Here is a 26,053-nt window from a genome sequence, read left to right as displayed (position 1 = left end):
AGCCTCCAGCTCCTCCATCATTAGACCTCCAGCTCCTCCATCACTACACCTCCAGCCTCCAGCTCCTCCATCACTAGACCTCCAGCTCCTCCATCATTACACCTCCAGCTCCTCCATCACTACACCTCCAGCCTCCAGCTCCTCCATCACTAGACATCCAGCTCCTCCATCATTAGACCTCCAGCTCCTCCATCACTACACCTCCAGCCTCCAGCTCCTCCATCACTAGACCTCCAGCTCCTCCATCATTAGACCTCCAGCTCCTCCATCACTAGACCTCCAGCTCCTCCATCACTAGACCTCCAGCTTCTCCATCACTAGACATCCAGCTCCTCCATCATTAGATCTCCAGCTCCTCCATCAGTAGACCTCCAGCTCCTCCATCACTAGACCTCCAGCCTCCAGCTCCTCCATCACTAGACCTCCAGCTCCTCCATCACTAGACCTCCAGCCTCCAGCTCCTCCATCACTAAACCTCCAGCTCCTCCATCATTAGACCTCCAGCCTCCAGCTCCTCCATCATTAGACCTCTAGTTCCTCCATCACTAAACCTCCAGCTCCTCCATCATTAGACCTCCAGCTCCTCCATCACTAGACCTCCAGCTCCTCCATCACTAGACTAGACTAGTGTATATTTATACACATTTATGTATATATATATATATGTATATTTTAGTATTATTATTATAATTATTATTATAAAAAAATTTTAATTACACAAAAAGTGAATAAATAAATAATTATTCAAATAAATAAATAGATCAAATATAAAATGAAAACTTTAAATAAGATAACATGAGATTAAGTCAATAAACAATTTCTCTAATTTAGTAATATTCATATTATTTACTGGATAATATGACATCTGTTTTGAAAAGTGCTATATAAATAAATTCATTATTATTATTATTATTATTATTATTATTATAAAAAAGATAAATTATACAAAAAGTGAATAAATAAATAAATAAATAAAATATAAAATGAAAACTTTAAATAGGATAACATTAGATTAAGTTAATAAAAAAATTCTCTAATTTAATAACATTCATATTATTTACAGGACCATATGATTTTAGAAATACTAAATTCTGGAGTCTCTCAATTAACTCAATTATACTTTATTTTTATTTTCTAAATTAAAGCTCTTAATGTTTTTGCAAACAAAACTATATATATATATATATATTTATTACTTTGTTGGCGTAAAATTTGTCAAATTTAAACAAACTGAGTCTGAATCAGCTTATACAATAATACCACCATGTGAAGTTTTTCCCTCTTATTAAAAACCCCAAATTCATATTAAAATGAATAAATAAGTAAACGCCATTAGTGTCTTCAGCAACCATTTACACAAAGCTTTGTGCACTTCATACAGATTTTTGTGACCGTCCAACCACTGCACATCCAGAACTGCATTTAGAAATCATCACATTTCAGATGGTTATCAGAGTGTTTGTTGTGAGGATTAACTGAAGAGTCTGAGTGTTGACACACCAGCTGATGGACTCACTAATACACAAACAGTTCACATCTTTATTGTCCCTCAAGAGAAATCATTTCTGCACCTCTTCATGACTTTATGACTTCTTACAAATACTTAATCAGTGTTTAATCTATAATCTAAATCCTTTTGAAGACATTTTGACGGGTCACAGCAGGAAAAGCACCATAATAAAACGACTGAATTTCATTTGGCTGCTTCAGAACGGAGCCATCGGTCAGTTTATTAAAAATATATGTGGAAAACAAACAACATTTAGTAATATATAAAGTTAATTTTTAGGAGAGAAGGGTTGTTGTTCATCCAGGATTTGTTTAGCCTAGCTTAGCACAAAGACTGGAAGCGGGGGGAAACTGCTAGCCTGGCTTCATCACAAGAGAAAAAGAAATACAGCTCTTTAATTTACATGTTGTTCCCAAGTTAATATAGTTTTATTGACTTAACAGATTAATCAATAATTAAAGCTAAAAGATACATAGCAAAAGAAACTACATGTTTTCCAGATAGTTAGTCTGTTAACGAGTCATTAAAACATACTAATAATGTGTTCAGTGGAAGTCAAATGTGTCAAGAAAGAAAGATTTATAGATCTGATCAGCCTTCTTCTGTCTTCTTTTCTGACCTGAAACTACTCAGACTGGGATAATGTCACACATCCACATCATTTTCTTATATTTTAATAAAGCATAAGGCTAAATATGAGAGTAAATGACTTGTTAAGAGGAGGAAATGTATCAGAAACACGTCTTAACCAGACTTCATTAGGACTATTCTGATTTTTAGGGGACGTCTTTTACGGCAGAGTTTGTATGTTTGGTTAAGTTTTAGTTTCCACTTTTCTGTGTGTGTGTGTGTGATGTGTGTGACAATGAATTGAGCTCTCAGTGTGTGTGTGTGTGTGTGTGTGTGTGTTCCTGCTGGGTGGTCGAACTCTGCAAACAAACACACGACGAGCCGGCGGCCACAAAGACGGCACAGCCTCCACATTTATCCCATTTATTCCCCCTGAACACTTTATAATGGGCTGACTGACACACACACACACACACACACACACACTGCTGAGAATACATGTGAGGCTGCTGGGAGTTGTCATGGTATTCAGCCTGCTGCCTTCAATAGACTGTTTTCTATATTCATGACCACACACACAAACCAGTTCCCATTTCCAGCATCAGCAGCTATCCACAGTTGATTTATCATATAATAGTAATAATAATAATAATAATAATAATTTAATAAAAAATAATTATTAATTAATTTGTACAAAATCAAACTGCGATTCTCATAAAAAATAAAAATGTAATAAGTAAAATATAAAATCAAATGAAAACAATACACCGTAAACATGACAAATTAAATTAAATTATATTGAAATATGGAAATAAATTAAATATTGTAAAGTACAATAACAATGAAAATATAAAAACAAATAAATAAAAAAAATGTAAAATCAAAACTTAATAAATAAAAATAACAATTAAATGAAATAATTGTTATTTAAGGGACCCAGGTTCAGTTTCAGCCTCATATAAACAGAATAAAAAAAATAAGTATTAAATAAAATAAATGCTAATAGTGTAAAAACAAATAATACAACAAATATAATCAAATAAAACTAATAAAAAATTCAATTAAATAAATAAAATAAATGCAAATAACACAAAATGAAAAAAGAAAATATCAAATGAAGAAAAAACAGCAAAAAATGAAAAAATAAATTAAATAAAACAAAGAAAGAAATGAAATGAATAGAAATAATATAGGCTAAAAGACGACATAAGACAAAACAAAGAAGTTGATTTATCATATAATAATAATAATAATAATAATAATATAATAAAGCATAAAAGACTTCTTAATTATTTTGTACAAAATCAAACTGCGATTCTCATAAAAAATAAAAATGTAATAATGAAATTATAAATTCAAATGAAAACTTTACAAAATAAACATGAAAAATGTAATTAAATTGAAATAAGGAAATAAATCAAATATAATAACATACAATAAAAATGAAAACAATATAAAAACAAACATAATAAAAAAAATGTAAAATCAAAATGTAATAAATAAAAATAAACATAACAATTACATGAAACAATTGTTATTTAAGGGACCTAGGTTCAGTTTCCGCCTCATATAAACGGAATAATACAAAAAAATAAATAAATGAATAAATTAAAACAATAATAGAAAATATTACAAAATAAACGAAATCTTAGTAAATAAAAGCAGCAAAAAATATATAAAATAAATGCAAATAGCACCAAAACAATTAAACAAATTAAAAAGAAAAGAAAAAAAAGAAAAATAAAGAGAAAGAAATTAAAGGAATAGAAACAATATAGGCTAAAAAAAACCCAACATAACAATAATACTCAAAAAGTAAAATACAGGCTTTATTAATTGGACCAAGGTGCAGTTGTAACCTTTTAATTTTCATTATAAGTTGTGTTTACAAGTGCATTTTTAATTGTTACTGTGAGCACAAATACATCCTTATTTAATTATTTATTATTATTCATTATTTAAACCCTTTAAAAGTTCAAAGTTTTCTTGTTTTTTTCCCCTTTAAGTGGCTTTTGAGATTGTAAAAATATTCATCTTGCATCCACATTCTGCAGGTATCACATATAAGATGAGCAGCTAAGACTCCAGATTGAAAATAATGGGTGCAAATAGCATCCTCTGATCATGCTCAGTAGATTAAAACGTCAGGAGGAGACTTTGATAGGTGAAGAAAATCAGATGTTCTGTAATCCTGAAAACATGTAAAGGAAATGACAAACATCCCTTAAATCCCTGACTGCAGCTTTAAATAGACATTAATGAGTCCAACTGTTCAACCCTGAGCTCAGACTGCTCTCTGCTGGCAGGCTGAGCAGCTGCAGCTCAACATGTGACCCGACTGACTGTACTGTCTTTCAGAGGCTCCAGCAGGTTCAGTTTTAAAGCTAGAGTGAAGACACAGATATCATATGAAACTAGAAAACCTCAGGAATCCATCGGCACCTTGTCAGGAAAGAGGTTAAATAACGCTTCAAAGTTGGGCGACACTTTAGAGAGGAAAAACTGGCATTGCCATTTTCAAAGAGGTCCCAGTATAAATATGTTAATATTTCTGCATACTGGGGTCCCTAAACAGTCTTGAATTACATAAATTGGGTCTCACTGTAAAGCTGAGACTCTGTTGGATCCAATGAGCCCAACTGTATTCATGTGTGATGATGTTAGTCCCCATAGGAGACATTTCATTGACCTCACTGCATAAAATGACCTGTGGTGACCTCTAGGATAATCACAGCCTCATGAAACTTTACAGCCACAAACTAGAGACCTAGAGTATTCAGAGGATGGATATATCAAACTAGAGACCTAGAGCATTCAGAGGATGGATGGCTCAAACTAGAGACCTAGAGCATTCAGAGGATGGATGGATCAGACTAGAGACCTAGAGCATTCAGAGGATGGATGGATCAGACTAGAGACCTAGAGCATTCAGAGGATGGATGGATCAAACTAGAGACCTAGAGCATTCAGAGGATGGATGGATCAGACTAGAGACCTAGAGCATTCAGAGGATGGATGGATCAGACTAGAGACCTAGAGCATTCAGAGGATGGATGGATCAGACTAGAGACCTAGAGCATTCAGAGGATGGATGGCTTTCCTAGCAGGATTGACAATAAGGGGGTTTCTGAGTGCTCGCCATCCGATCGCAGAAAAATACAGAAATCTCCAAATGTCAAAAAGTTTTTGATCCCAAATCACAGCATGTTTTTTTCTCTGTTGTTCCTCGAGGTCTTGGCGTCTTAATGTGGTATTTTGGAGGGATTATTGATCATTTGTAATTTACAGACCTGTAAATATTCCATCAAAAGATGATCCTCTCTCCACTGAGGAAGAAACACTGTAATGAAGAGAATTGTCCAAAAGGAGGCGCCATTGAATTAAAAATGATGCCTTCAAGTAAGAAGTCAGTGTGGGAGTATTTATGGTGTGCTATTGTTGTCTTCATGCTCTTAAAGCTGCTTCTGGATCCCTAGATTTCTACTTTTATATTATTTTATAACATTATAATGATACAGATTAATTGCATTAATGTTACAGAAAACAGGTCCATTACTTCTCCCCGTGTGTCCATGAAACACAGAAATGCTTCCACTTTGACCCACAGCTGTGCTCCTGTGTAATAATGAGGGATTATTACCTGCATTAGGTGTGTTCACTTGCTGTTTCACCTCCAGGTAATCTGGATTAACTGTCTGATCGTCTCACTGATTAGTTTCTGATGAGGAAAACAAGAAGATTGAGTGGGAGAACCACTGATGCTATGTGCTCATATAGTGTTGGGGGAGGGTTTATGACTCATGATTTCAGGCCGTTTATGGTTTCGTTTAACTTGACAATCCAGAATAAACATTAGAGATATCTACAGCGGCATTTTGACTAGTCGTAATCACATTGTGAGCCATTGTGAATTTGTCAGAATTCTTATTCCAGATATCTATAACGTCATTTTGCTCCCAGCCAAGAAACACTCCTTCACTTTCAGAGCGTCAGAGCTTTAACCCCCGTTAAAAAACCCAGAGGTCAACCTCCGGGTCTGAGAAGTGAAGCCAACGCTGAAGAGTCTTAAACCTGCATTCTCTCTTCCAGCCAGCAGGGGGCGACTCCTCTGGTTGTATAGAAGTCTCCTTCTCTCTTGATTTATGACCTCAGTAAACATTATAAACATGAGTTTATGGTCTCAATCTCTAGTTTCAAGTCTTCTTCAATACAGCATGATGTTCATTTAGTAAATGATGGTCTCATTTAGAGTCAGATAGACCATAAAGCAGGGGATGCTTTAGGGCGGGGCTACCTGGTGATTGATGGGTTGCTACCACGGCGTTGTCCGATCTGGGAGTTGTCCATGTTTTCGTCTTACAACTTTAACCCTTTCACAGTGTGCTTTCACTTCATCAAAGTTAATTACAACATTTTTGGTCGCCTAAAAACGTCTCATTCAGCGTTCGGTTGTTCTTAGCTCCTCCCACTCGTGTTACTTCTGGTTGCAAACAAAAACAAGATGGCGACGGCCAAAATGCTTCAAAACCATAGTCCACAAACCAACGGATGGACTCAATGTGAGTATTTTTTTAATATCTACTTTTTCTGATTAGTTGAGCTTCTTTCCTGAACTCCTCAAACAGCTGCAGAAGTGCCCCAACAGGTGTACAAGTACCTGTCTGGGAATCACTGATTTAAACATTGTTGGAGCTGGTTGTGTTCTCCAGATTCAGCTAAAGAAATGCAGCATCACTGAGTCAAATCACACAGAGTTTAATCAATTAATTAACGTTAATTTGTGCAGTAATTCAACTGTGCAATACTCTGGCATTAATACTGCATTTATACTGTGCTTATTTAATTCTTATTTATACAATTCTTGCATTTATATTCAACCCACTTCTCAGCATTTTTTATTGTCTTATTTACACTGTGGTTATATATTGTATGTGTTTGTCAAATATTTGTACGCATTTCTAATATTTCTTATTTTTATTATTTATTTATATTACTCTCCATATATTGTGATATATTGTAGCATTACATACATAATTTACATTTGACCTTTATTTCTATTTTTCCTGTTTTTCTTTATGTTCATATATATAAGAGGAACTGTAACATCCCAGTTTCCCCTCAATGATCAGTGAAGTATTTCTGATTCTGGTCAACATGTGGACCAAAGAGCCCTTCAGGAGCCCTCATTGTTCTACGCCAGATCATCCTCCTGCTCTGCAAACAGGAAACCATGACATGACTGAGGAGGAAGAGGAGGAGGAGGAGGAGGAAGAATAAGAGGTGATTCAGATCACAGCAGGCTGCAGTCAGAGTGTTGGATGGTGGAGCAGTGAGACGTTGTGGACGGCAGCTGATGGGTGAGACAAAATCTGAACTTTACACAAAACAGAGACAGAGACAGAATTCATGTTTGAAATGTCAGGATATTTATGGACAATTTTATAAAATCAGGATATTTTTTAGACAATTTTGGAAAGTCAGGATATTTTTGAAGAGAGAGTGAATTCATGTCAGACTGGAAGGATATTTACTCTCCATGTTGGATGTTTCTCTGATGGATCAGTTGGTTTGTTTGTGTTTAATTATTAGAATAAGACTTCAGCAGCAGGAATTAAGACAAGGAAAAAGAAGATAGCTGCCCTTTGTGTCCCAATTAACCCCTAATACTACTACTACTACTACTACTACTACTGGTAATACTACTACTACTACTACTACTACTACTACTACTACTGGTAATACTACTACTACTACTACTACTACTACTAGTAGTAGTACTACTAGTACTACTACTACTGGTAATATTACTACTACTACTACTACTACTACTAGTAATATTACTACTACTACTACCACTATTACTACTACTACTACTACTAAGATTACTACTACAGCTTCTTTAACGTCATTCTATTTCTTTAGATTAATTAATGTCTGTCAAAATATCAGCCTCATGTAGGAAACACTACAGGTTGGTTTATTCTTCTGTAACAATGTTAAATTTAGTGAAAGTTTCAGTTATTTAGTTATTTTATTTTTTCGGTCATTGATTCACAATTTGTGTGGTTAAATAATACTAAATCATTATATCAAAAATAAAACAAAATCAAACATAATATTCTGACTGAAAAAAGGTGAAGCCTGAGTTTATTGTGCCTTTATTGTTAATTCTTAACAAAGCGTTGCCTTAACTCGACCAGAAAGAGCAGTAAAACAAAACAAACTAAAATAAAATAAAATAAAATATAATAAAAAACCACAACATCATAAATCAGAAGCAAATGTAATTTAATGGAAAAATATGTCCTCTTAAAATGGAAATTAAGTATAATCTTAATCTGGGAAAAATTGTTCCCTTGCATAGTTGATTGTGAATTTAGATTTACTCTACTATTATTTACTTACTATTCTAAAATATTAAAATAAAAGTCAGATGAATACAGAAAATGAGTTGGAAGAAAATAAAAATTGTGCATGCAGTTGTATTTGACTCTTTGACTCTGATATATGTTTGTGAAGGTTCTCTGATGTTTTTTCATAGAAAATTTAGCGGTTCAAACTGAAGTTGAGAACTTCCAATTAATTAAAATAAAGACAAAATGCTGATTCCTGTGTGTCTGGAAATATATTTTTAAAACCATCATATGATTAACATTTTAAATGTTAATTGTCTAGAAATTTTAATTTATCATGAAAAAACAAAATTTCCAAAAAATGCCCAAATAAATAAATAAATAATCTCTGTGCCAGTCTGGACAAGATTAAAAACAAAAACAAATTGATTGGCAGGTCTTTTAATTGATTGATTTGATGTGACTATAGGATTTATTCGTTTTTTCTGAGGTTTGTTTACATGATGTCTGTAAACACAACAGGAATGTTTTCAATTATAATCTGATATATAATCAAATTATCTTCTATAAATTAGACCCTTCAATGTGAATAAACCTGACATTAAAATGATCAACACTAATAAGACATTTAGTTCTAATGAACTGCCTTGTTGCTGTTCATCATGGTAACATAATAAATGTGTTCATTATAATTAAACGAAAAACACACGTTGTGTTCATTAAAATGTTGTTGTATTTAATAATTAATTTATCTTTATGGTACCTTCAGAAAAGTAGCAGAATAAAAAGGTTTCCTCATCGAGGCCCAGTTCCTTTATTTATTCTCTTTATTAAAACTAAAACTAAAACTACATGAAGAACAAAGAAACAGCAGTTTAATTTTGCAGTTTAATTTCATTATAATGAAAGTAAAGAAATCTCTCATCTAATGGTTTAATTATCTCCTTCAACTTCTAAATTACTTCCTAAAAAATCCATTATTTATCAGGTAGAAAACATTTGATTTCTGAGAAGCAACCATCAGTTTCTTAACGAACATTTAGTGTTTTTGCATCACTGAAGATCACTTTTAAAAACTAGATATTATAATAATCGATAGGGTGAATCAGCCTAATGTGGGACGTTTTTTTTACATTTCAGATTTCTGGAATATATTATGATATGAAGCCAAAACATTAACTCCAAACCCAGTGCCACTATGAAATCCCCAGGATGTGTCCTAATCAAACCAAGAAAAGAAAATGCAGATATCACACTAATAAAAGAAATGATCAATACTCTCAGTGCCAAGTTTTCTCAGACAAACCTTGATTTTCGTCGGAATTCACTCGATCAGATCTGAGCGCCCGGATAGCGTTGTAGATGTCCTGCAGGTCCGAGCTGCCGCCTCGCCGTTGTTCCCGTGACTTTCTTCCTCTGCTTTTTCACCTTCCTCGCGTCTGGAGCCTGTTTTACCTCTACCCTTTTTTTGCTTTCCCCTTCCATGTTATATTTCAGTTTAATTTTACGTCTCGGGTATTTTTCTAAGGGGATTAAACCCGACTGATTGGGAGAGGATCTTTCAAGCAGCCATCATTATCATTATTTATAGTTATTGTTTATTTGATGTTGTTTACAGAAGCCGGTTTTGTAACAGCAATAAGTGGTAAACTCACTGAGCATGAGATCATTGCACATTCATTAATTAAGGTGATTTTAAGGCCATTTAACAGACTTTTTAAAAAATGTCCAAAAAATATTTTGACTTTCCAAAAATGTCCAAAAATATCCTGATTTTCTAATCTGCTTCAAAACTATTATAGTCTTTATTCTTTATTATTATTTATAGTCTTATTGTTTGTTTGATGTTATTTCAGTTATTTTTACCTCAGCATCAGTGGGTGTATGTTTAAATGTTTAAAGGTAGATAGTGCATGTTTAAAGGTAGATAGTGCATGTTTAAAGGTAGATAGTGCATGTTTAAAGTTAGATAGTGCATGTTTAAAGGCAGATAGTGCATGTTTAAAGGCAGATAGTGCATGTTTAAAGGCAGATAGTGCATGTTTAAAGGCAGATAGTGCATGTTTAAAGTTAGATAGTGCATGTTTAAAGGTAGATGGTGCATTTTTAAAGGTAGATGGTGCATGTTTAAAGGTAGATAGTGCATGTTTAAAGTTAGATAGTGCATGTTTAAAGGCAGATAGTGCATGTTTAAAGGCAGATAGTGCATGTTTAAAGGCAGATAGTGCATGTTTAAAGTTAGATAGTGCATGTTTAAAGGTAGATGGTGCATGTTTAAAGGTAGATGGTGCATTTTTAAAGGCAGATGGTGCATGTTTAAAGGCAGATGGTGCATGTTTAAAGGCAGATGGTGCATTTTTAAAGGCAGATGGTGCATGTTTAAAGGCAGATAGTGCATGTTTAAAGTTAGATAGTGCATGTTTAAAGGTAGATAGTGCATGTTTAAAGGTAGATGGTGTATTTTTAAAGGCAGATGGTGCATGTTTAAAGGCAGATGGTGCATGTTTAAAGGTAGATGGTGCATGTTTAAAGGTAGATAGCGCATGTTTAAAGTTAGATAGTGCATGTTTAAAGGTAGATGGTGCATGTTTAAAGGTAGATGGTGCATTTTTAAAGGTAGATAGTGCATGTTTAAAGGTAGATGGTGCATGTTTAAAGGTAGATAGCGCATGTTTAAAGTTAGATAGTGCATGTTTAAAGGTAGATGGTGCATGTTTAAAGGTAGATGGTGCATTTTTAAAGGTAGATAGTGCATGTTTAAAGGTAGATGGTGCATGTTTAAAGGTAGATGGTGCATGTTTAAAGGTAGATAGTGCATGTTTAAAGGTAGATAGTGCATGTTTAAAGGTAGATAGTGTGTGTCCCACTTTACGTAACTCACCCTAATAAGTGAATGGAGCTGCTTTAAATATTCAGTCCCGTGTGTTTCTCTGCTGTGTGTGTTTGTGCAGAGCAGAGGTACGGTGAGGTGAACCAGCTGGGCGGGATGTTCGTTAACGGCCGGCCGCTGCCCGCCCCGGTGCGGCTGCGCATCGTGGATTTGGCGCAGCTCGGAATGCGTCCCTGTGACATCAGCCGCCAGCTGCGTGTCTCTCACGGCTGCGTGTCCAAGATCCTGACGCGCTACAACGACACCGGCTCCATCCTCCCAGGAGCCATCGGCGGCAGCAAGCCCCGGGTCACCACCCCGGCCGTGGTCCGGAGCATCCGGGAATACAAGCACGGCGACCCGGGCATCTTCGCCTGGGAGATCCGGGACCGGCTGCTGGGGGACGGAGTCTGCGACAAGTACAACGTCCCGTCGGTGAGCTCCATCAGCCGGATACTGAGGCACAAAGTTGGGACTGGTTCTCAGCTCCAGTACGGACACGTGTTCCCGGTCTCTCCCTACAGCACCAGGCCCGCAGGTACCCCCACCGGGACCGGGACCAGGACCGGCAGCTGGCACAACATCCTGGGCTTCCGAGCCTTCATGGACCCGGCAGGTCGGTTTAAAAATAACCTTTAAAAAGTCCTGATTTAAAGTTCTCACAATATCACATCACATTAATATAGACTAATAAATCTAAGTCATGTTCACAATAAACAATAGGCCTAAATACATTCAAATAAATCGGTGCAAACAAAAAACTGTAATTGAGAAGATGTGGAGAAAGTTTTAACTGCGTTTTAGTTTTGTGTGTTGAGTACTGAAGTCTGACAGACAAAACATTTGGACATATTTATTATTTATATTTCTCTCATGAGAATTTTCTTGAGTAAAACTGGTAACTTGTCCTTTAAAAAATATATTTGAAGATTGAATTTGGTTTAATGGGCTGATCTTTTTAAGGTGGACGTGTTCTGATACGTTCTTCCAACTAACAGCTGCAGATATGATCCCAAAATGTTACATTATTAATTATTAATTCAGTATTAATGTTTTCTTTTTCAGCACTGTGTGGATCTGATGGACACTCAGCCAGTATGACCAGTATGAGCAGTATGAGCAGTATGAGACCGTTTCCCTCTGGAGTCGATGGACTGGAGAAAACCAGCAACGAGTCGGACCTTAAATACCAACAGCAGGTAAATAAAATAAACATTAACTCTCATTTATGTTTCCAGTTTTAGAAAATATTTACTTAATGCTGCAGAAATAATTAATATTATATTGATTGAAATAAAAGGTGAAATTAAAGAGGGATTTATAAATAAATAGCTATACAACTGTTTATTAAATTGGTAAATGAGTGGTAGAATATACAATATAGTTATTAAAAGAGAAAACAGCATTTTTAAAAAGAAAATCAAACGTAGGATAATCTTTCCGCTCTGCTTGTTGACTCACCAGCTGGTATTTTTCCATCTGTTTTTATTTTGTGGCTCACATGAGGCATCCTTCCTTTAATGTAACGAGAGCTCTGATTGGCTGTCATCGAGACCCACTTCCTGTTTTCTGGCTGCTTCAGGAGGAAACTACAAACAGACATCAGAGTTAAAGAGAGAATCAGCAGCACTGATGATGATACATGTGCTCTTATTAATATAATTAATAAGTGAAATAAAGGCTTTATTAGCTTAATGCACCCTGACCTCTGAGTTTAACCTTTGACCAATCAGCCAATCAGAGTCGAGTATTGTCGGTATCCATGATGATACATGTGAGGAGCTTTTCCTAACTCTGTTGTGCTCTTGAACATGTGGAGGTCTATGAGGACCGGTTTCAGGTTTGGACCATGAAAGTGTTGACTTTTAGAAAGTGAGACATTTTTTTTTTTAATTTTTTTTTTGAAGTATAGGATTTTGGAAAGACATTTTTTTACTCTTTTGGAAAGTGGGGACATTTATGGAATGTGAAAGTGATTTTGGACTTTTTGTGCATTCGAGAACATCTGTGGAAAGTCAGGATATTTTTTAAGAAATTTAGAAAGTCAGGATATTTTTGAAAAGTCAAGTTTTGCTTTGTTTTTTTAAACGTGGTATTTTTGGGGATTCAAAGACTATCAAATTGAGGCATAAAATTACCCAAAAATAATCTTAAAAAAAATCAATCTGGACTATAGGACATTTTTGGACAATTTTGGAATGTGAATTCTTGTGGAATATTTGTGGAAAATTAGGACATTTATGGAAAGTGAGGGTGATTTTGGAAAGTGAGGAAGTTTGGGGAAAATTAGGACAATTTCAGAGAATTTGAGAATATTTTTGAAGAGTGCGGAAATTTTTTAGAAAATGAGAATATTTATGAAAAATTATGATATTTATGAAAAGTGAGGACATTTCTGTAACGTGAAGACATTTGTGGAAAATTGGGACATTTATGGAAAGTGAGAACCTTTATGGAAAATGATTTGTGGTAATGACATTGTGGAAATATATTTTTGGAAAGTTGGGATATTTTTGGATATTTTTGAACAATTTGAGTCGAGATGTGTTTAAGCATATTTGATGCTGGAGCCTAAAAATGGTGATAACCAGTCGTTGGTGAGTCTGTCCAACTCTTATCTACGTATCTCAATGCGTCTCATCTGTTGGCCAGATTTCCATAAAAGTTTATGAGGATATTCATGATCCCCAGAGGATGAATCTCCCCTGACCTTTCATCTGGAGCCAGCAGTGGGTCAAACTCAGGCTTTTTAAATATACTGGCAGCAAACTGAAGTTCTGTTTCTGTTCTTGTTCACTCATGTTTCTTATTTCATTGTTTTCCCCTCAGTCCCCGTCCAGTCTACCTGGTTATGTCTCAGCTTGTTCATATTCTCCACCGAACCAGTACGACGTGTACGGAGGTCCGGCAGCCGGCTACATCAGCACCGGACACCACTGGCAGCCCCAGTCCTGCACTCCCAGTCTGACTCCCAGTCTGACTCCCAGTCTGACTCATCCTGGTCCTGCAGCACCACAGGAGGCTGCAGATTTCCACTCTGCAACATCATCAAGAGACGGTGAGACTGATTTAAACACGTGTTTCCATGACGATAACCTGATAATTATTTAGATGATAATCAATACGGGTTGGGAAGTTGAATTACAAATCTAAGAAACAGTCATGTGAAATGCCGCAGTCCTTCCATGCTGAGTTTGAAGATATAAAAACACATTTATTTTCTGCTAAATGTTGAGTTTCTCTGCTCAATAGCCACTAATGTTTGTGTTTTTAAGAAACAGGGTTGAGATTAAAATGGTCACAAATTACACAGAAGAGAAACTGCTCCTGGTTTTGGGGAAGAAAAAAAAATGTCTTTGTATATTGCTCAAGCAGAAAATACAGATTATATAATAAACCATATCTGCAGATGGGCGGAATGAGTCGTAGAAAATTCACCACATTGAATTTGGCTGTAATTTAAACAGGAAAAGTTTAAAATAATGATCTAATTTCCAACCAGCAGCTTCAAGCCTCATTACAGCGACTCATAAACACACAGCAGGCAGAACCAGAACTTCATAAAGCTCAACAAACTATAATGATCACCAGAGGTCGACAAGTTCACATTTAAACATAATACTTAATACATGAGAGTCTTTATTTTTTAATCTAAAATAAATAGATAATAAATGCAAAAATAAATAAACATATTTAATTAATAAAAATAAATATATAAATAAATAAAAGGGAAAATTAAACAGAAGAGTAAATAAATAAGGGAATTAATACAAAGATAAATAAATTAAAACAGAAATATAGATTTATGTCACATTTTTTCAATTAATTAATGACAACATTTATTTTTAATATTATTTTTTTGCTGCATTTAATGACATATTTATTTATTTATCGAGTCATTAATTATATATTCTTTTTTTTTTTTCCATCCGCCATACACCGTCCTGCTGCCACAAATACTCACTAAAGCACCAAATGTGGATTAATCCGCCGCTGAAAATAGTCCCCAAAAAATGCTCTATTTCCTCCTGTTTGTTTGATTAAAACTACAGTGAGCAGCTGGTTTAAGAAATTACTAAGATTTTTAATAAAAATGAGACATGAGAATGATGATAAATGATTTTCTTTCTGCTGTTTTCTCTGCAGTGGACAGGAAACTTCAGACTCCTCTGTACAAACATCACAGATTGTCTTCGGCCTCGTGACAACTCGGAGGAAACACAAGAAGATGTTTGACGTGACGCTGAAAGACTGAAAGTCCGGTTTTATTTCTGAGGAGAGTCAAAGAGACTTTTACTCCTCCATGATCGACTCCTTTCAGGATGTAATTTATAATGTTTCCCAGAATGAGCAGACATGTGGTGAAGGAAAAATACACACAACAACAAAACAGTCTCTTTTTTCCCCTCATAGTTTTAAAGGAATAATTCTACACTTTAATAAATATGCTCATTCACTATCTTGCTCTAGTGAGTTAGATGACCTTTATGTAAATTGATCGTGTGTGAAATCTGTTTGTCGTGTGAAATGATGGTTTTGTCTGAATATTGTTGTATTACAATAGCAATTCAGCAACAAAAAAAAACACCCAAACCTGGATAAACTCCAGTTTCAGACTCATTAGCTGTTGCAGGTAATAATTCACTTCCTGCAGGTAAACAAACAGAGATGTGAGATGATCTGTCAGCAAACAGCTCAGAGTAAACCGAGGACGTCCGTTAATACCTGAAACAATCTGAGTGGTGCTGAGACTGACGGAGCAAACATCAGGTCTTTGTTTAAAAACGCTCTCTTTAGGAAGTGTTTGAGTCTTTTAGGAAGCCAGTTAAGTGCTGATTCTCTTCTCTGTGATCTGCTTTGTGTTGCTTAGTTAGTCCTTCTGTCTGCGAACGTCCTTCTGGAGTCACTTCTGGGACGATAAAGGAGAACTTCTTAAGCCCTATAGGGTGCTGGAAGGTTCTCCTAGACAGACAGACCCAAAATAAATCTGTAATAGCTCCACAACTAGCAGGTCTATCTGCATGATGTTGGTCTCTATGGATAGGTAAGACCTCAGAGAATTCATCCCCAGTGTCAGTAACATTGTGACTGTTACTATGCCAGAGTAAACTGGGATGAACTATTGTTATCCTGGCCTAAAATGTTTTCTAGATCAGCCAGTGGATAACACCATTATAGCAGTGATGCTGTGCACAGAGATGCCACTGAACTCATTCAGCAACTCCTCGACTACAACTGAGCCAAATCAGAGATAAATAACACAAAGCACATAGATTCTACAAAGGTTTTAGTCAGGATAGGACCAGGAGGACTCTCCATTTGGCACACTTGGATACCCAAAGTGTGCCAAATGGGTTTTCTACCTCTTGAAAGGGAATCTGGCTCTAAAATACTCCTGATATCCACTACATTTTCTCATGCGTTGATTTTGTAACTAAAATATTGAAATCATTATCAAACAAACATTGTTTAGACCAAATCCACCTGGAGTGTTGTTTTAGTGGCGTTAAGGCCTCATCTTTTAGAAACTATTCAGAAAAAAAGACAGACACCACAGCGTTTTATGAAGTTTTTAAAGGTTTTAACAAACAGCTCAGACGAACCCGGTACCGGGTCTGTTGGGTAAAAGAGGTTAAAGGGATTTAAGATGCCATTTCATTGTGTCTTCGTATTATTTTTCATATCCAGTAGAAGTTTGGTTAAACTGGTTGTTTTATTTACACCATGTCTGATTGTTAACAGGGAACATAAACCAAAGATCTGTGCTGATCTTTTACCTGCTGTTGATCTGTTGATCCTTCAGATCTAAAGGAGGATCTGAGTCCATCAACAGAAGGATTAACACTGGAAGGCTTTTAGCAGAGCAGGAGGGGGAGGAGGTCAAAATCTCAGGTTTCACAGTGAAGTGGAGGTGATGGACCTTTCCCCTGGTACCTGAAGGCATCACGCGTGTTATAAACTGTGATCCTTCAGCATACAGTATCTCAGTTTAATGTATCTCTCTATAGATAACTGTCAGTGCGCTTGTGATGTGTTTTATCCCAGGCTTTCACTTCTTTTCAACAAACATAAAGTCATGAAACTTTCTTCACCTGCCAGGTTTTCCTCCTTTAAAGGACCAGTGAAGCGTGCCGAGCGGCCGCCGTGCTCTACTTCTCACCAGGCATGTTGCAGCTGGTCGGGACGCCATGAAGAGGAGTGGAAGTAACTAACATTTACTCCCTCTTTATGGCTCATAAGTTGTTGCAGCAATTATTGGGTTGTTACCATTTGTTACACATTTGGTGCTAAATTTAACAATATTTTACCACTGGAGAATTGATAAAAAATGATCAATAATCCCTCCAAAATACCACATTAAGGCACCAAGACCTTGAGGAACACCATAGAAAAAGACATGCTGGGATTTGGGATCAAAAACTTTTGACATTTTGGAGATTTCTGCAAGAATTGGCATTTTTCAGCGATTGGATGGCGAGCACTTCTGTTGTGTAAACTGTTCAGAAACCCCCTTATGTCAATCTAGGTAGGAAAGCCATCCATCCTCTGAATGCTCTAGGTCTCTAGTCTGATCCATTCATTCACTGAATGCTCTAGGTCTCTAGTTTGATTCAGCCATCCTCTGAATGCTCTAGGTCTCTAGTTTGATTCAGCCATCCTCTGAATGCTATAGGTCTCTAGTCTGATCCCTCCATCCTCTGAATGCTCTAGGTCTCTAGTTTGATCCGTCCATCCTCTGAATGCTCTAGGTCTCTAGTCTGATCCATCTATCCTCTGAATGCTCTAGGTCTCTAGTCTGATCCATCCATCCTCTGAATGCTCTAGGTCTCTAGTTTGATCCATCCATCCTCTGAATGCTCTAGGTCTCTAGTCTGATCCATCCATCCTCTGAATGCTCTAGGTCTCTAGTTTGATCCATCCATCCTCTGAATGCTCTAGGTCTCTAGTTTGATCCATCCATCCTCTGAATGCTCTAGGTCTCTAGTTTGATCCATCCATCCTCTGAATGCTCTAGGTCTCTAGTTTGATCCATCCATCCTCTGAATGCTCTAGGTCTCTAGTCTGATCCCTCCATCCTCTGAATGCTCTAGGTCTCTAGTCTGATCCCTCCATCCTCTGAATGCTCTAGGTCTCTAGTCTGATCCATCCATCCTCTGAATGCTCTAGGTCTCTAGTTTGTGGCTGTAAAGTTTCATGAGGCTGTGATTATCCTAGAGGTCACCACAAGGTCATTGTATACAGTGAGGTCAATGAAATGACTAACATCATCACACATGAATACAGTTGGGCTCATTGGATCCACCAGAGTCTCAGCTTTACAGTGAGACACGATTTATGGAATTCAAGACTGTTTAGTTTAGAAATATTATATTACTTTTGGTACTTAAAGTATATATTTTGATGCAGGACAGAGTATTTCTCCACTGTGGTACAGTATTACTACCAGCGGCTGCTCTCTGGTCTCTGGTAGGTGGTCTGTTGGTTTCCCCTCCGTGTGACCTCTGCTGGTGCCCGTGACCCCGCCGTGACCTCCCAGGGGTCACCAGGAGAAGGAAACAGATGTCACAGACCTTCTTTATGAGGATCTTCATGTTCGGAGAGTCCCTCAGCTCCTGTTTAACATCGGCTGTTTGTTTTCAGAAGCTTTTCTGTGTCTGAGCCGTTGAGACGTCAGTGGAGGAAAACTGGTCAGAAAAATCTGGGTTACTGAAACAAATGTCATTATTTCCTCCACTTCTGTGAATATGGGGGGAAAATGTTTATGACTTAAACAACACTGCGTATGGTAGAATACCAGTAAATATAATTCGACAGTAGGTTCAACAACAAGACTAGCTATCAGACATGTCACTGTCCCCTTCCTTCTAACCAAACAGGTAAAAGAGGTGTCAGTGATCCACAGATTCTATCCAGTGAAACATTTCTTACAGAAGTTAAAGAGTGACATAGATGTAAATTGTTCCTTCTGCGAATCACATCCTGAAACTTGCTCTCATTTATTCTGGTCCTGTAAATTTACATGTGAATTGTGGAAAGATGTCAATAATTTTATACTTGTTAACATTTTCTCAGATTTTGCACTGCACTATAGACATATCATATTTGGTTGCTATAGTTACAGTGACAAAGACAGTAATGCATTTTTCCTTATTAATTTAATTTTAATTCTTGGGACATTCCACATTCACAATTGTAAATTAAAAAAAAAGGGCCTAATTTCTTGTTATTTATGAAAGAAATAGAATTATATCTGTCAACAATTTCTTCCTCACAAAACAAAAAAGCAATGAAAACAATGAATGTATGCAATATATTTAATGTTTTTAAGTGAAATTATTGTCATACTCTTGCATGGTCTTATTTATTATTATCTACTTATTTATTTATTTTTTTAATTGTGTTTTTTTTTAAATGTTATGTTGGTTTTGTTTAATTTCTGTTCTCCTTTTGTTTGTCACAGCTCTTGTTTATGTTTTGCTTCTTCTGTATGTAAATGCTTTAAATGTGTTCTGCTGTTACCATGGATACTGTCATTTTGAAATGAAAAAAAAATAAAATCGAATACTCTCTGCGCACTGACCGGAAATGACGACAACAACATTTCATCGCGGCTCGCTTCCCGCCAAAATATCTTCTTCTTCTTCATCTTCTGGGGTTTTACGGCAGCTGGCATGCTTTGTGTTGCTCTGCTGCCTCCTTCAGGTTTTACCCGCCAAAATATCTGCTGCTTTGTTGAAGAAAAACATGAAAGCAGAGTGGAAATTACGTTTCCAACGTCGTCGCCTACGATGTGTCCTCCTGCTGGCTGAAAATACACCGGTATGTTAACGTATTGTTTTGTTTTATTCTGTTATGTAGTATGTTTGAATAGTGGTCGTGTTCCCGCGCTTTCCGCTGCGTAGCCATGGCGACCGCTGAGTGAAACGTGTCCAGTGATCCATCAACATGTTGTTAAACCTGCTGTTGAATTATATTCAATTCAACTGTTTGTCAACCGCAATCAGTGTTATTGACGTTGGATCTTGTTAGCATAGCGTTAACTTTCTAGCTGAAGCGTTCTATGAGCTGAGCAGATTATAAATATCTAGCTAGTTGTAGCTCAGGTTCGTCCTATTTACTGGAGCAGTGAACAATGTTTCCATTGCATAGGATCCTGATGGGATTGTAACGGTTGTTCCAGGTATTAGTCAGACAGGTGTTACCATGGAAACAGAGTTTTGCATTGTGGGAAACTGAAGGTTTTGTCTGCAAAAGGCATGGAAATATAAATTAATGTTTATATTGTGACCATGGAATAAGAGGGGTAATGCCTTACTTTTTTAACCTGAAGCAAAATAGTTGAACATAACTGATTACACTTAATTACACAAATAATCCAATTAATAATCCATCTATTATCTATTAAAGCTATTTTTATTTTATTTTCAAATTCATCCTTTTTTTCAAACGTTATAGTGCAAAGTCAGACATCCTAGACTTAACATATAAAAAAAAAGAAAATACAGACTAAAATAATAATTCAACCATGGCAGTGTTACTGACATTGACTCGTGTTAACATGGCGTTTCCATTACATAGGAACCTGATGGGATGATAACGGTTGTTCCAGGTATTAGTCGAGCCCTCAGGTGTTACCATGGAAACAGAGTTTTGGATTGTGGAAAACTTTAGGTTTTGTTTACAAAACGTATGAAAATCTAAATGAATGGTGTTAATATATTTTCTTATATTATATTTACCTAATATTTATACATTAATATTATATTATATTTTATATAAAATATTTACATTAATATTTATATAATATTTTATTTATAAGTGAGATAATGTCCTTCAAAGGTGTCCATAATCAGGAATCAATGCACTAATTTAAATAGCTAATTTTAGCTACTTTATATAGTCTAATATAATAATAATAATTCTACATACCACTTTATAGACTGCACATATTACATTTATTTATTGCACATACTACATTTATTTATTGACGGACTGCACACACTATGTTCACCCATTCACTCTGTATCTTTTATATCTCTATTATTGTTTTTATGATGTTTGTATACCTTCACTTCTCCTGTGTTTCACTCTGTTTGCTGATGTTGCTGCTTTGACACCTGAATTTCCCTCTGGGGATTAATAAAGGTTCATCTTATCTTATCTTATCTTATTTTATCTTATTTTATCTTATTTTATAATCTATCTCTTTATATAATTTATTAATTAATTACATTTTGTATTATTAATCTGAATTTGTAAAGTAACTAAAGCTTTAACTGTTTTGAGAGGAAATAATAGTTAACATTCTGCTACGGTGGTTGTTTCTTACAGTTCAGTCATCGTTTTCAGTCGGTAGTCCTTGTATATTATTTAGGTTGGTAAAATCAGCTTTATGCATGCCCAGCAGCAATATTCATTTAATTTCCTCACTTTCACTTAAAGACAAAGAAAATAAAAAACAATATTGGCACATTATATAGCCTACTGTGTGGCTGCACTGTGAGAAATTCGGTGATGTGTGAATAAATGAGGCTGAGTGGAATAAATTACGTGGATGTCACTTTTCTTGCTTTCTTGGCAGCAAGCTAGTAAGATCTGTGTAAGTCCTTTTGGATGCAACGTCCTCTCCAGTGGATCGAATAAGGAGACCACACAGTTTGTCCGTCTGAGACATTAATCTACGCAAATAATTCAGCGTTGAAAAGCTGCCACAGTTATCAGGATAGTCTGAAGAATATCAGACATGTTCATCCAGAGCTTTTGAGGAAATCTAGGGTTTTTAAAGTTATATCTGTATGATGTTACAGTAAATCTAATTTAACCACTCTCCTGCTCTCCTTGGTCCATTCATGTTTTGATCTAAAGTCTGGAAAAACAATAAAAATTCCTCCTCTGCACTAAAGCGGTTCAGTGGCACTCATTAGCAGAAATAAAACAGATTAAATGTGAGAGTGAATTTATGTCGCTTTGACTCGCTGCACTACATTAACATCACGTCTGCTGATAGAAAAGTGCCTTTAATCAACCCTTAACAAGTGGAAACAGTTCTTGTTTAAACAAGGTAAAGTGCCTTTATGGCTTTACGGGGGTTTGTTACTCAAAATAAGTTATATAATTTTCATTAAAATACAGTATTTTCATTAATAAACGTCTTTCTAAATCTGCTTCTGGTAGCCGTAAACTAAAATATAATTAAGAAAATTGACTGATTTAATACAAACAATGACAATAAATGAGTCCTCATGCAAAATCAAACAGCATGAACATATTTTATGTTTTAAAGGTCAAAAGCTTTAATCTAAAGATAACCCTAAATGCTATTAAATAACTGTTACACTCATGCACCAAATATTAAAAATCTAAATTTTTGGTGTGATTTCATGAAGTTGCTACCTCTTTCTTGATCTGAGGATTTATATTATTAATTTGTCTTTTTAAACCTGTCTGTAATTGATGATTTAATCCCACATTATATCTTCGTAAAACACATTTTGAACCTGTTTTCAGCGTCCGGGTGAACCCGACTCCTGGAGGCTCTGCAGGGTGGAGAGCAGCAGTAAAAACCTCCGGTCCGACATTAAAAGAGACGACTGATCAACAGCAGATGAAGGACGGGGGCACTCTGATCCAACGCTGCATGTCACTGGTTTTATAAAGGTGAGTGAAGCTCAGAAATATGGCGCCGTTGATCTCATAAATCAGCAGGACGGTAACTAAACACTGGACCGGAATCTAATGTATGTAGTTTATTGTAACTAGGACCCAAACGTACAACAAGAGTCAATCATACTAACACAAACTGCTGCTGAGATTCGTTGGGGTGCTGAGGGTGCTGCAGCACCGCATTTATTCTGTAGGCCTACTGTTTAACTGCAATGGAAATTTAAAAAAAGATATGTATTATTAAAATATGTTTTATACTGTCTCATATTAACCTCCATGGGGTGAATGCACATCGCTAGATCCTCGCTCGTCTCCTGTATGAAATGACGGTATCCTCTGTGCTGCACTGTGTTTTATCTGCCACTTTTGAAATCAATGCGCTAAATTAAGGAATAACATTTTAGATCTGATGTCATTCAATATTCAATATATTTTACATAAATAACATATTTATGGTAAATTCCAGAGTTCAAATTACATCGTGGCTTCCGGGGAGCCCTATTTTTCTGGGATGGAAGGGTACTGTAACACAGTACAGTACTGTACTGTGCTACTGTCATCTATTGTGGTTATTTGTATAAGAACACACAATTCAAATGATTATTTAAATATTTGCTTTGATTAAAAAAAATCTTGGCAAGGTGCTTAGAGCTTGTGTTAGGAAGTTAAACAGGTCATAATTCTCTCTCTATTATCTTTATATTGATGGGAAAACATCTCCTTCAAACAACTGGATGTATTCAAGGTTCTCACCAAAAAACTCCATTCATGATAACGTTTTAATTTACCTTCACCCAGTGACTAACTTGCCCCAAACTGCATGTGATTATCATAAAGTGGGCATGTCTGTAAAGGGGAGACTCGTGGGTACCCATAGAACCCATTTACATTCACTGATCTGGAGGTCAGAGGTCAAGGGACCCCTTTGAAAATGGTTGAGACACAGTTTAGCGTAAGTTTGGAGCGTTATTAATTTATTCGGCAACAAATTCGTTTGAGATGGTTGGTACCGATGGATTCATTTGGATATCTTGTTTCATATGACACCAGTAACTTCACTCTAGCTTTAAAACTGAGCCACTACAACCTAAAAATCACAAGTTGCGTTAAAGAAATTAGTGGAGTTAAAACAAATTTGCGTTAGCGCGTTGATATCGTGTTAACTTTGACAGCCCTAATAAAAAAACACATACATTATGCTGCCTTGTCAATCATTCATTACGTTGAGGCATTAGGGGTTTGTGAGCAGCTAAGCTGGGATCAGTTTAAGTTTGACTTGATGAGACCCGTCGTTATGCGTATGCTGCAGAGTCAGCAGTGATCACTGTAAAAAAATGTAATATTCAGAGGCGCCAAGCACTCTTTCCGAAACTTAAACAATCTTTTAATCTAATTGGTGCATTCACCGCACCATATTCATAAAATGTGAAGTGCAGTTTTACTGTTTATTTACATTCAGAGATAAAAGTTCACTACACGTCACTGTTTTCTACCTCCTCTAACATGATGCAGCTCTGATCTGTGACGGTTTATAACTTAAGACTGAGTCAATAACGGGTTATTATCTTTGATTATTGCAGTGAGAACATCAGGATTCATCAGGAATGTTCAATGTGTAAAAGTCGATAATACATAGACGACACCTCGCTGTGTTTTTGTGATAATGAGTGCAGCACGGATAAAAACAACCCTACCTTCACATTAAACTTTAACGGAGACAGATTCATCTGCAGATATGTTTCTTCATTTGTCAGACACGTTGCAGTCGTTGTGTAGAAATGTGGACGGACCACCCACCCTGCTGCTGCTGAAACAGGGTCCACAGAGAGCAGTTACTCTGGTTCCTCAGGTCACTGGTGTCCGACTTGTTAAATTTGTGAACCAGGAGGAAGATGACGTGTGTGTGTGTGTGTGTGTGTGTGTGTTCAAACTGTAGCAGCTTGACGAAGACGTTTGCTGTACAGCAGCATCTTCCTCCATTTTCATCAGGTTGGTTGAACTCTCCGGCAGCAGAGGGTCATAAATCTGCTCTGTGATGAGTTACTGCAGCTCAGGGACGCTCCGCTGTTTTGGTCGAGCTGCTGGCATGTTGTATAATAGCCAAGATAATCACGCCGTCGCTTATAGAAGATATCCAAACACGCAAAGAAATAGTCCCACAGAGGATTTAACTGAGAGAGGCTGAATTCATGAGAGGAGAAATTCAGATTTTATTACATCTGATGTTTTCTAGTCAATGTGGATTTAAAAAAAGCTGCACACAGTCACATGTCTGCAGTTCCTTTCCAGACAACATGGATTTGAGTCATGAAATATGACATGAACATGGTTTATAATAAAAAAAAGTAGATTTTCTAAAACACACAAACAAACTCAACGTTTCCAGTCTGTTGCTGATGCGCGTTTGATTGTTTGTACATTACGTGTCTTTTTCTGCTCCCTGTAGTCGTAGTGTCATGTTGTAAACCTGCCTTTGCATTGTGCTCTGAAGAACGTCGGTCATGTGTCGGCAGCCTAAACTCGACTGCGTGTTTTAACAACTAGACCAGATGGAGAAGGCTGTAAAAACAAGATGGCTGCCAATCTGGTCTTATTGCATCAGCGGTTGTGGTCCTGTGGGTGTGCTAGGTCCATGTCCAGAGGTGAAGGGGGGTTTCTCAGCGCTGTGTTTTGTCTGCGGTCCTCTGCGTGTACAGTCACGGCAGTCCGGCGGGTCGTCGGAGGGCGGGGGTGCAGTTACAGGCCTTGGAGACGTTGTGAGATCAAACACGACCAATCGTTGGCTGAGCGGCTTCACTTCAACACAACAGGATGAAGTAATAACATACACGGGTGGAGCTGGCGTCATGACATCATCATGGTGGATCGTTTTCTTCTTCTCTGCTGCTAAAACAACACAGAGGCTTTTAGTGAAGTTTGAGAAATAATCTTTAAACATGAATGTGAGACGTGCAGCAGCCAGAGAGGCTGAACAGATAGTGTTGTAGTTATCTCAAAAGGTGGCTTGTTGGCAGCGTGGCTAAATACAAACAAGACTCCGTTAACTGCACCTACAGGCTGCAGTGTTTGTTACAGTTTTTAAAAATT

The 26,053-nt window shown here is 36.5% G+C and overlaps 2 protein-coding genes across 3 annotated transcripts in view; both read left to right on the top strand.

Moving 5' to 3' along the window:
• Positions 1 to 7,330: 7,330 nt before the first annotated feature.
• On the top strand, positions 7,331 to 15,779 carry pax1b (paired box 1b). Of its 2 annotated transcripts, none has more exons than XM_037750132.1 (5): positions 7,331 to 7,437; positions 11,385 to 11,918; positions 12,368 to 12,501; positions 14,132 to 14,360; positions 15,449 to 15,779. In XM_037750132.1, exons 1-5 carry the CDS (start codon positions 7,434 to 7,436, stop codon positions 15,505 to 15,507), a joined length of 960 nt encoding a protein of 319 aa, XP_037606060.1. In that variant the 5' UTR covers positions 7,331 to 7,433; the 3' UTR covers positions 15,508 to 15,779. The 2 variants fall into 2 exon arrangements, with proteins under 2 accessions (XP_037606060.1, XP_037606061.1); XM_037750133.1 differs by having other exon boundaries at positions 7,394 to 7,437; positions 11,390 to 11,918.
• Positions 15,780 to 20,063: 4,284 nt separating this feature from the next.
• LOC119476892 (protein CEBPZOS-like) overlaps positions 20,064 to 26,053 on the top strand; it is a 44,315-nt gene continuing 38,325 nt past the window's right edge. Inside the window, exons 1-2 of the mRNA XM_037750516.1 lie at positions 20,064 to 20,122; positions 22,811 to 22,960. The gene's annotated coding sequence lies outside the window, so the exon portion shown is untranslated. The remainder of the gene's footprint in view (positions 20,123 to 22,810; positions 22,961 to 26,053) is intronic.

This window comes from Sebastes umbrosus, chromosome 18, assembly GCF_015220745.1.
Source record: "Sebastes umbrosus isolate fSebUmb1 chromosome 18, fSebUmb1.pri, whole genome shotgun sequence".
NCBI classification, from domain to species: Eukaryota; Metazoa; Chordata; class Actinopteri; order Perciformes; family Sebastidae; genus Sebastes; species Sebastes umbrosus.
Note: the sequence above shows the minus strand (reverse complement) of the source record. Positions and strands in the feature narration are given on the sequence as shown.